Source organism: Chionomys nivalis, chromosome 17 (genome assembly GCF_950005125.1).
Source record: "Chionomys nivalis chromosome 17, mChiNiv1.1, whole genome shotgun sequence".
In the NCBI taxonomy this organism is placed as follows: Eukaryota; Metazoa; Chordata; class Mammalia; order Rodentia; family Cricetidae; genus Chionomys; species Chionomys nivalis.
Genome location: NC_080102.1, coordinates 37656106 through 37667384, shown reverse-complemented (window position 1 = coordinate 37667384; position 11279 = coordinate 37656106). Strand labels below are relative to the sequence as shown.

Below are 11279 nucleotides of genomic sequence, written 5' to 3'. Positions count from 1 at the left end.
TTGGAAATTCCGAGAAAGAAAAGCCTAACCTGCAATGCCACTTTCAAATGTAATGGAAGGTTTGAGACTAGTCCAGTTTGAATACAGTAAACAATTTCAGCAGTGCAGTAATTTTGCTTTTTACGTGTGTTTAACCCCAGCACTTGAGAGGCAGAGGCAGGTCTACAGAGGAAGTTCCAGGACAGCCAAGGCTGTTATACAGAGAAACCCTGTCTGGGGGTGAGGGGAAGACAAGTTTGTAGGCATTTTGCTTGAGTGTATATATTGTGTGTGATGTGCCTAGTGCTCATAGAGGTGAGAAAAAGGTATCGGGCTCGCCTGGAACTGGAGTTACAGGCAGTTGAGAGCCACTGTGGACGCTGGGAGGAAGACACAGCTTGGAGGATGTGTATGCCTGTCCAGACGTTTAACTAAAGAAGGAAAATCAACCCTGAATGTGGGCAGCACCATTCTACAGGCTGGAGACCCAGACTGAAGAAAAGGAAGGAAGAGAGCTGAGCCCAGCATTCATTCTCTCTGCTTGCTGAGAGCAAACACATGACCAACTGCCTCACACTTCTGCCGCCATGTCTTCTTCACCATGATGAACCAGACTGTTTCCCTTCAACCATGAGCCAAAGCACGCCATTCCTTCCTCCATTTGGTTACTTACCATGTAGTCACAGCAGCTAGAATCGGCACAGAAAAGTCTCTGTTGGAGGTGGGAACTGGTTTATGGGGCGCGGGGAATGTGGAAGAGTCTGGAGCTGCTGGCTAGAGAAGCTCAAATGCTATAAACAGCTTAATGGACCATTCTGGTCCTTTGAAGACCAAAATACAAAGAAAAAGATGAATAGTAAATACCATGCTCATAAGGTATTATAGGGGGATGTGGACTCCATCAGGAACTGGGCTAAAGGCCATTCGTGTTCTATTCTAGCCAAGAACTTAGCCATATGTCCTGAAAACTTGTAAGAGGCTGTATTCAAAAGCAATGGATGAGTCTGTTTAGAATATTCAAAACAGCACAACATCCAAGCTGTGGCATGGTTGTGGCTCACTGTTCTTGGGTCTAAAGTGAAAGCACAGAAAGTTGCAGAGAAGTTGGGTACGGAGAAAACAGTTACAATGGTTAAAAAATATTAGTGCCAGCCGGGCGGTGGTGGCGCACGCCTTTAATCCCAGCACTCGGGAGGCAGAGGCAGGCGGATCTCTGTGAGTTCGAGACCAGCCTGGTCTACAAGAGCTAGTTCCAGGACAGGCTCCAAAACCACAGAGAAACCCTGTCTCGAAAAACAAAAAAAAAAAAAAAATATTAGTGCCATGACAGAAGAGGAAAGATCTCTTGATACAACCTCTGAAAGAGATTCAACTTGTGAAAATGCTGTCTTGAACAAGGTAGTGGTGGCTCACACTTTTAGTCCCAGCACCCAGGAGGCGCAGAGGCCAGCCTGGTCTAAGGGAGTTCTAGGACAGCCAAGGCTACACAGAGAAGCCCTGTCTGGGGGGAGACGGGGGCTGGACCTTGAAGCGGCCCGACCGAGACTGCTGGAGGGATCTCCTGCTCAAATGCCACCCCTAGGGAAGGGTTTTCTAGGCCTATCCACCAGGGCACACAAAACACACTACACCTGTGATCCAGGGGCCCAGAGCATGCATCAGGCTGTCAGCAGAACCTCAGAGCATCTGCATGTACTAGCTTTACAAAAATACAAACTGCAGGTCGCCAAGTCATGGAGGCTCCATAAAACTATCAGGCAACGTGCAAGAGGCCATCCATGATCACTGGAAGCTATGAAAGCGAGGCTCCCATTAACTGGGGCTGTAGGGCCCAAAAGAGTTTCCGTGTGTGCTGTAGGCCACAGAATGGAATGGGTGGGGTGACTAAAGGACATGAGAGCCCAGGTGACACCGTTAAGAGCTCCAGATGCCAGACACGAAACTCCAGGGCTGGTATTTTCTCTGATGGGTTTCAGACTTGTTTGCATCTGATCCCATTCTTTGGGGATAAGAATGTTTAGTGTTGTATACTGGAAGCCGCTTGTTTTCCAGTTTTTCTGAGTTCATGGCTAAAATTGCCTTGAGTCTCAGGAGAGATTTTGGACTTTGGGCTTTCAAACAGTGTTAGAACTGTTTGGGCTTTTAGAGATGGACTAAATGCTTTTTGTGATAAGAGATAAATTGGAGACTTTGGAGCCAGAGGTGGAGTGTTGTGTATTCAAGCATTTGAGTATCAGGTTGACAAGAAATGGATTGTACCGGTTCATTTTCCCTGTCGACTGGACTTAAAAGCACCTAGGCGACACGTCTCTGTGCACACCTGTGAGGACGTTTCAAGAGAAGTCTTAACTGATGAAGCAAGTCCCATCCCGCACCATCCTCTGGGCTCGGAATACAGGAGACAGTGAGGTGAACATCAGCTCTCTCTCTCTCTCTTCCAGAGTGCAGACACCATGGGACTGGCTGCCTCCACTCCCCCACCATGACTTTCTTCATATGATGGATGGTGACTTCAACCATGAGTCAGACTCTCCTCCCTGAAGCTGCCTTTGTCAGAGCCATGAGAAAAGTAACGAATACAATCATTTCAAAGCAATATGCTGAAGCACATAGAAGGCTTAGGCCTGAGTCCTGGAGGTTGGGGCTTGTGATCAGAGAGGACGGACCCCAGGGACCCTAGGTGACTACATGGATGAGAAGGTGGCAGCCTGGAAAGGTGAAACAGTGGGCAGTAGCAAGGAAGTGTGTGTGTGTGTGTGGGGGGGGGGTGTACCAGCACAAGCTAGCAGAGTTGGAGACACCTTCCACACACACCCTCCTACCCTTCATGAAGCAGCTTTTAAAGTCAAAGTTCCCAGGTCCACACTGTTTTCTCAGCCCCAGCTCCCTGTGAGAGCAAAGCCAATCGTCCTCCCTCTCTAGTTTCCACATGCTTAACCTGCAGTAAAAGATGTGGGGGAAGCCGGGCAGTAGTGGCGCACGCCTTTAATCCCAGCACTCGGGAGGCAGAGGCAGGCGGGTCTCTGTGAGTTCAAGGCCAGCCTGGTCTACAAGAGCTAGTTCCAGGACAGGAACCAAAAAGCTACGGAGAAACCCTGTCTCGAAAAATAATAATAATAATAATAATAATAATAATAATAATAATAATAAAAAGATGTGGGGGAGCAGGTCAGGCACAGCATCTCTGGGGTCCCTCCCCGCTCTCTCTTCAAGGACTCCATGTGGGAGCCAGCTTGGTAGGTGCCGTGGATGGTACCCGTGTGCTCCATGGCTTGCTGCCAGCGCTGACTGAAGGAGGTACAGATTGTGTCAGGGCTGAGGAGGAGGGAAGGGCCCTGCTGGTTAGGATCTGTAAGGACAAGCTAAGCCCAGATCTGAGGGCTAGGCTGGCTGCTGCAGGACTTAACCTGAGGGAGAATCCCCAGGGCTGGGCTTTGGCCTTGGGAGAGGAGGAGGAGAAAACATTCAAACTCAATACCTGCAATCCTCAACTCGGCAGGAATGGCCGGCATCATTCTTGATTCCAGGATTGGAACATAATTGAGAGTATCCAAGGCCCTGGGCTACAGCCCCCCACTCCTTGCTCTCCACTGCCCCTCCTGCCTCTGCTTGGGGTCTGGGCACAGCTGCTGTTCCCTGGGCTGACATTCACCAGGTGGGCAGACACTACAGAGGAGATGTGCTCAGATGACATAGGCTATGAAAGCCAGGCGCCGGGCATTGAGCCTGACAGATAAGTGGGTGCCTTGGGTGCCACTACCAGGAAGCCCTGAGGACTCCGGGGAGGGCACAGAGGGGACTTTATCTCTGTCCACCCTACCTTAAAAGCCACAGTTGCCTATTACAAGAGATTTTAGCATCTGGCAAACCCACACTACAACCCAGGTGGGTGAGGCTCTGCCAGACCCCAAGGAAAGGTAACCTTGGGCATAGCGACTCACACCGACTCACACCTGTTATCCCAGGCAGGACTACTTCAAATTCCAGACCAGCCTGGGCTACTGAGTGAGATTGTCCCCAAACCCCCATGAGCTCCACTAAAAAAAAGGTCACCTATGCCTGAGTCCTGCCCTACATTACCCCCAGGCAGGAAAGCAGGGCTTCACAAATGGAGACCCTGAACAAGCAGAACCTGAGTCTCCAGTCCCCAGTCAGCAGACAGATATGGGGACCCTCATATCATGTTCCTTCATGGTCAGCCTGTGCAGACATCACCTACAGAGAAGAGTCCCCCCACTCAGACACTTCCTAGTACGGGTCCTTCCATAACCTGGCAGGGATAGCTCCCGGAGCCCTGAGCTCCCAGAACCTGGGTTGCCCTAGCGATTGCCTGCCTCATCTCTGGTCCTCTAGAACTGTGCCTGATGTGTCCTGTTATTGATGTGGCAGAGGGGCACACATTGGGAAGAGTGGAGGACCTGGGCAGGGCCCTGACAGTCCCTCCCTGTACCTGACGTCTACGGAGGCCCCAGAGGAAAGATGGAAGCTTCTGTGTTAGTTTCCCTGGTAGCTGCCTGAGGGTTGGGCTGGGGACTGGTGAGGCAGCCCAGCCTCACCAGATCTAACAGTATTTCGGGTTTCCCTCTCCTGGAAGAAGGAGCTATAGGTGAGCCTGGGAAGGCAAGGTGGATTGCTGGCCTGACCTCCAGACGTGACTCAGGGTTCCACATCTGCATCCCTCTTCCAAGATGGCAGCTTCAAAAGGGGAACGGCAACATGGACTCCCTGTACTCCTGATGCTCTCCCCACCTATTCCCTAGTGTGAACAGAGAACCCCTCTAACTAACCAGAGAGATTTTAGGGTACTAGAGTGAGTTCTGGGAGCCCCCAGGTGGGGCTTGGCCTCTACGTCAATTAAAGAGTTAAATAGTTGGTAAACTGCTTGCTTAACACATACAAAGGCCTGGGTTCAGTCCCCAACAAGACATAGACCAGGCATGATGTTCCAGGCCTGTAATTCCAGTACTTAGGAGGCAGGAGCAGGAGGATCAGAGATTTAAGGTCCTCCTTGGCATAGCAAGTTCGAGACCAGGCTGTACTGCATGAGACTCTCAAAAGAGGCTAAGAGGATAATGGGTAAAAAACACAGATTTATTCAATGTGGCCACACTGGGAAGAGTTACAGAAAAAGGGATCCAGTAACCCCAAGTCTACTTTTAGGGTGCTAATGTGTGTTGGTTTCTTGCGGGGGTCAGTTGTTGCTGCTGTATTATCTATTAATGTTTTATTTACTTATTTTTGTTTTTTCTTTTGAGACAGGGTTTCTTTGTGCAGTTCCACCTGTCCTGGAACTTGCTCTGTAAACCAGGCTGACTTCGAGCTCACAGAGATTTGCCTGCTGAATGCTGAATAGCTGTTTTTTTTTTTTTTTTTTTGAGCCACGGTCTCAAGTAGCCTGATGGTGGCCTTGAATTCCTAATCCTACTGCCTCAGCCTCCCAAGTGCTGGTATTACAGGCAAGAGCCATCATGCATTTTAACCTTAAATATTGTAAGAACTGGGGCAGGTAGCAGGAGGTATGCCTACTTGAGCAGACGGGCCCTGCAGGTGGTTCAAAGAAGTCCCATTGTGTAAGGGGACAGGCAGGTTCTCGGGAGAGGGCCACCCCTGTTTCAGGGTGTGCAGGCTCACCTCGGACTTGCCCTTACATGGGGAAGGGGCTGTCCTGAAAGACTTTGCTCTTTCCAGAATCCAAGGGGACTGCAGATTTGGGACAGCAAGTTGTCTCCGTGCCTTCAACTTAGGAGGCTGAGGTGGGTCTGGAAGGCTGAGTCAAGCAGGAGTCTGAGCCAAAGTAAAGGAGACAGTACAAGACAATGCAGAGCAGGCAGACTCATCCTGTCCGTAGGCTTCTGGGGTCCAGGCTTTCCAGCAAGAGCAGCTTCGAAGTGCCTGTTTTACCACTTAACCCTGTGCTCTGCTCACGACCCTCCCAAAGGCACACCTCACTCCATCACAATCTGAAGCTCCCTAAGACCCTCAGGCGAAATGACAATGAAACCCTTCACCTGCCCCACAAGGCCCTTCCTGATCCTTGATCCTATCTCTCTCCTAATGTTCATCGACTTGCTCCCCAGATGGAGCAAAGCCTTTGCCCACTTGGAATGCTGGGTCCTTCAAGACCCTGCTTCACATCCCACAGTCTTCATCCCCCCACACTGGGCGTCTGTGCCTTCCCCAGAGCCAGCGCAGCGTTATTGGATTAGACTTATGGTCAGATTCTAGCCAAACCGAGGATCCTGAGAGCAGGGCCTGAGAGCGGCTCACCTATGGACCCTGCGAGGCCAGCCCAGGGCTAGACACATAGTTGGTGCTCAGGAAAATACCCGCTAAATGGATGGCCATGTCTGGTATCCAAAAGGGAGAATGAGGCCAAGGGTGTAAAGTCGGCACTCCCTAGGCTGCCTCTCAGGCCCAGGGATGTCAGAGTCAGGCCACTCAGAACTCTCTGCAGGCCCTGCAGTGGGCTGAAGTCCAAGGTAAGAGCCAAGGACACCAGCGTCAGGCCTGGCGCCCAGCCCAGTCTTTCTTTAGCCCTAGTGAGCAGCGGCGCTGAGCTGTAGCCACAGAGCCACAGTCTAGTTCTTCCGGGGAAAGCGCGGGTGGGGCCTGGGCTTTGTGGTCCTTCTCAGCCCTCTACAGAGGTCCAAAGCTAGCCACAGCCGAAGCCACACCCCGGTCTGCCAGGGGGCAGCTTCTTCTAGCACTGCTCTAATTCTTTGCAGACCTCGACACACACACACACCCCCACCCGCGGCGCTGGGCCCCAGGGGCTCTCTGCCTGCTGGCCCCAGGCCCCTTCCCGCCAACTCTTGCGCCTAACTCATCCTCAAACTATTTTCCACTGGCTCCCCCCAATCTCTGCCACAGCACAAATCTTTTTTTAGTGGGAGGAGAGGGATGGGGAAGAATAAGGGGCGGCCGCTTGGACCCCGAGGGAGGGGCTAAGGAAAGGGCGCTCTCCTCTCTGACTGGTCACCTCTGCTCTAAAACTGGCTTTATAATCAATTGACTCCACCTCTGGTGCCCCTCCCCATCCCTGTCCTGATATTCAATTGGCTTAACCTACGGGGGGGCGGGACTCAGTGGGTCTGGTCCAGTTAAAAGGGTCGGAGAGGGCTTGGGGCCCGGTCACTCGGGTGGAGTCTTCAGACAGCTGGTGTACAGATCGCCGGAATCTTCGCTTCAGTCATGGCCTGTGTGAGTGCGAGACCCTCCACTGCAAGGTCTAGGGGACTGAGCAGACGCAGATGGGCATGGGAGAGTGGCCAGTTTGGGAGCTGCTTCTAGTCCCAGCCGTGCGGCCTCAGACAGGTGTTTTCTCTGACCCTCAGTAGCTACATCTGTAAAATGGGGGTGGGTGTCATAGTTTCCCCTAAAACCTTAAGCCTCTGTGGCTAAAGAGTATTCTGGATTTCTCCGAGTTCCGGCGGCATACTTATGTCTTGCAAGGTCCCAAACTGCCACTTTGCAGTTTTCTGAGAAGTGGGAGTGGGAAGGGTGTGGCCACCTGGGGAGGGGGAAGGAAGGGGGACATTTTGGCCAAGGCTTCTCACTGCTTCCCTCTACTCTAGAGGCTTCTGACACACACACACACACACACACACACACACACACACACACACACACACACACCGCAGCTGTCCCGTCACAGAGCCAGGGCCCAGTAGATCACCCTCTGCTCCAGAAAACCTCCTGGGCCCTAGATAAGTTGCAGGCCAGACTGGGGCTGTTCCTGGTTGCTGGTCAGATGGCGGCGTGCATTTGCACAAATAGACAGATATAGATTGAGGCCCGAATCCTCCACAGCCCTCAGGGAGAGGGTTCAAATGCCAAAGAAACCCCTCAGACAAATTAACTTCTGTCTACCCACCCAGGCAAGTGCCCAGCAATGCCCAGATTTATCTGCTGGGCTCTCTAGCTCGCTGGCTGCACTCTCCTGCCCAGCGACCCTGCGCCTCAGCTTCTCCACGCTTGTGTGCCTCTGGCAGAGGAGGGGAACTTAGAGGTCCAGGATGCTTTCTCTCTCCCAGAGACACCCTATCTTCCCCTTCATTCTGAGAAAAAAAAAATCTCCAAGCTGATGATGGGTGAATCTTCTACGCTGTCCTGTACGTAGGACAGCCATAAGTTTCAAACTAGCATACCCTAGGGAAAGGGGACTGTCCCTAACCACAGGGACAATCAAGACTAAAACTTACACCTTGTCCTGTCCATCCCACCCCACCCTTAGACTTCTAGAGCTAGTCAGGACACCGAGAGTGGGGTGACCCCATGCCCACACCCCAGGCTATTGCAGGTAGTGCAGACCATGTCCTAACTCCTAAATGCAGCTAGGTGTTCTTGTCTACACAGGGTCTGGTCGCAAGCAATCTGAATCTCAAACCTGGGGAGTGTCTCAGAGTTCGGGGCGAGGTGGCCCCCGACGCCAAGAGGTGAGAATGGAGCACGGGGTGGCAGGGGCGCGGTTCGCAGGCCTTGGGTCCCGAGGCTAGGGATGGGCGTGGCCGGCCAGAGCCGCTTCTCCCCCTGCCCGCCCGCAGGGGGTTAATGGCCAGCTGCAGACGCTGCGTTTTCTGGGTGAGTCACTTCCTCGCTCGATCTGGTCAACCTCACCGTGGTCTCCCTCTCCCTCCCGCCCCTCTCTCTGCGTTGGAGTTTGTTAAACTAAACCAGCTGCTGCCTCAACAGCTACCTCGGCTTGCTCCCTCCCCTTCCGCCTGGGGTGGGTAATGTGGGGCGTGGCAATGAGGGAGGGGACACCCACGTGCCTGCTGACGGGGAAGGGGGGTCGCAGGGGCTCGGTTTTTTCTTTCAATGCTTCTCTCTCAGTCGTACAGCCCCGCCGCCTATTTTCTCTGCAGCCCTGTGACCTTGGACCAGTCACCCAAGCTCAGGAAGCCTCGGCTTTTCTTTTTTTCTGGGATGACAGGGTCTCACTATGTAGCGGTGGCGAGCACGGAACTTATAATGTCTACCAGGCTAGCACCCACGGAGACCCACAGTGTTGGGATTCAAAGTGTGCACCGCCACACTCCACACCCGGAGGAGCCTGGGTTTCCTAATAAAGTCAGAGGGCAAGTTGTGGTGTGGAGAAAGCCGCGGGCCAGATTTATCAAAGCAGCTGGCTGACTGCTTGTAGTGGGTTCATTGGCCCTCTTCTCCTTCTTCCTTAAACCAGACCTTGGTGGCAAGTACTACTACCAGTCCCCATGCAACAAATCAAATCCCATCTTATTATTTACCTTTTTTTTTTTTTTTTTTTTTTGGTGGTTTTTTAAGACAGGTTTCTCTGTGTAACCGTCCTAGCAGTCCTGGAACTCATTCTGTAGAACAGGCTGGCCTCGAACTCAGAGACCCATCTGCCTCTGCCACCTGAGTACTGGGATTAAAAGCCTGTGCCGCCACCCCCCAGTTTATATACTCTTTTACTCCACAATGATGGAGCATCTGTGGCGTGTGCCTTGAGCAGTGCTGGGTACCAGGGGCTCAGAGATACACAAGACAGACAGGACTGCACCTGGAGAGTCACACTTGACCCCCTTGACCAAAGGGGCTGACACTAATCAATGTCTGGGAGAGAGATTCCTTCAGGGCAGCCCCCCATTGTACAGATAGGAAAAAACTGTGGCTCAGAGAGGAATGACAGGGTCTAGCTCAACTCACACAGCGAGGGGGCCTTGTGGGGCTCTGTCTTTTCTTGAAATAGCTGAAGGAACTGAGCCAAGGTTCTGGAAGGCTTAGAGTCCAGGTTCCTGGTCTTCCTGTTGACCGGGTTTCAACAAGGTACATTAATGTTTTCTCGGTGAGCTTTGGGTCTAGAGCTAGCCAACAAGGCCTCAAGCCTACCTGTCACTCCCTAGCTTTGTGCTGAACCTTGGGAAAGACAGCAACAACCTGTGCCTGCACTTCAACCCCCGCTTCGACGCCTATGGGGATGCCAACACTATCGTGTGCAACAGCAAGGATGGCGGAGCCTGGGGAACCGAGCAGCGGGAGCCTGCCTTCCCCTTCCAGCCTGGAAGCATCGTAGAGGTGGGCAGGACTGGAGCCGAGCGGGGCCCTGGGTGGGCTGGGCAGTGCTGGCTTTAGTGCAGAGACAGGCTGGCCCTGCCTGACTGTATGATTACCGATGTCATCCCATTCGGAACATGCACAGGGACTCACCTCTATAGGAGCTGTCGTCCAGGCTCTGAGATGCTCCTGGGTGTCACTCCTTGTTCTTCTCTACCCACCAGGTGTGCATCACCTTTGAACAGGCCGACCTGACCATCAAGCTGCCAGATGGGCATGAGTTCAAGTTCCCCAACCGCCTCAACATGGAGGCTATCAACTACATGGCAGCAGATGGCGACTTCAAGATCAAGTGTGTGTCCTTTGAGTGAAGCCAGCGAACCCATGGCTGTCAATAAAGGCAGCTGCCTCTGCTCCCCACACCCCGGACCTTCATGTGAAAGCGTTTGTGTCTGTCTATGTGAGGGGCCCTGCCTGGGCCTGATCAGTCTTCACTCCCATTCGTTCCTCCATGTGTCCCTTTTGGTCTCTCTTCTTCCCCCATATTCAAACAGAGTCCAGAGAATAAGGGGCTTAGTGTGAACCTGTCCCATCCCAAGGTGACAGAACTGGGGGAGGTGAAGGGGAAATGAACAACGGGACCCCATTTACCTTCACAAGGGCCAGAAAGCCCCTGGGCATGGTGGCACATACTTGAAACCTATGAGTTCGCCAAGTGTTCAAGATGAGTCTGGGGCCAGGTGATGGTGGCACACACCTTTAATCCCAGCACTCGGGAGGCAGAGGCAGGCGGATCTCTGTGAGTTTGAGGCCAGCCTGGTCTACAAGAGCTAATAAAAGACCAGACTGGACTAGTGTGTGGCCCTATACTACTAACTACTTGGGAGACCCAAGTCAGTGCTTTTAACCTCTGAGCCAACAGGTCCCCTCCCTAACTGTGGGAACCTGAGCTGCTGGAGTCACAGCCTCTTACTGTGATTGGGGGTTCTGCGTTGGCCCCTTCAGAGACTGCGATTGGGAGGCTGCCTGGAAGACCCACAAGCAGGTCTTCCTGAGGGCAGATAGCTCACTGACAGGCATGCCTGCCACTGTGGTCTCCTCTTGGCTTCCAGAGGCAGGTGTTTTCCCATCACTAGCCAGGTTCTGCTTCCTTGGGATGCCCTGCTCTTAGCTGAGCCCCATCACACCAGCACAGGTAACTGCAGTAGATCTGCGGGCCACCATTGTCCACCTCCACCACACACCACACTCAGGAAACAACTGAAGGAACTGAGCCAAGGTTCCGG

At 52.8% G+C, this 11279-nt stretch overlaps 1 protein-coding gene across 1 annotated transcript; it reads left to right on the top strand.

Moving 5' to 3' along the window:
- The first annotated feature begins 7094 nt into the window (after positions 1–7094).
- Positions 7095–10440, top strand: Lgals1 (galectin 1). The gene is made up of 4 exons (XM_057792198.1): positions 7095–7179; positions 8335–8414; positions 9843–10014; positions 10218–10440. The coding sequence occupies exons 1-4, from the start codon at positions 7171–7173 to the stop codon at positions 10362–10364; spliced, it is 408 nt and encodes a 135-aa protein (XP_057648181.1). The 5' UTR covers positions 7095–7170; the 3' UTR covers positions 10365–10440.
- The last annotated feature ends 839 nt before the right edge of the window (positions 10441–11279 follow it).

What these genes read in the sequence shown, in the direction of transcription:
- Lgals1 (XM_057792198.1), top strand. An exon ending in GTGGCCCCCGACGCCAAGAG is followed by an intron (nt 8,415 to 9,842) that starts GTGAGAATGGAG and finishes GTCACTCCCTAG; the next exon opens with CTTTGTGCTGAACCTTGGGA. An exon ending in AGCCTGGAAGCATCGTAGAG is followed by an intron (nt 10,015 to 10,217) that starts GTGGGCAGGACT and finishes TCTACCCACCAG; the next exon opens with GTGTGCATCACCTTTGAACA.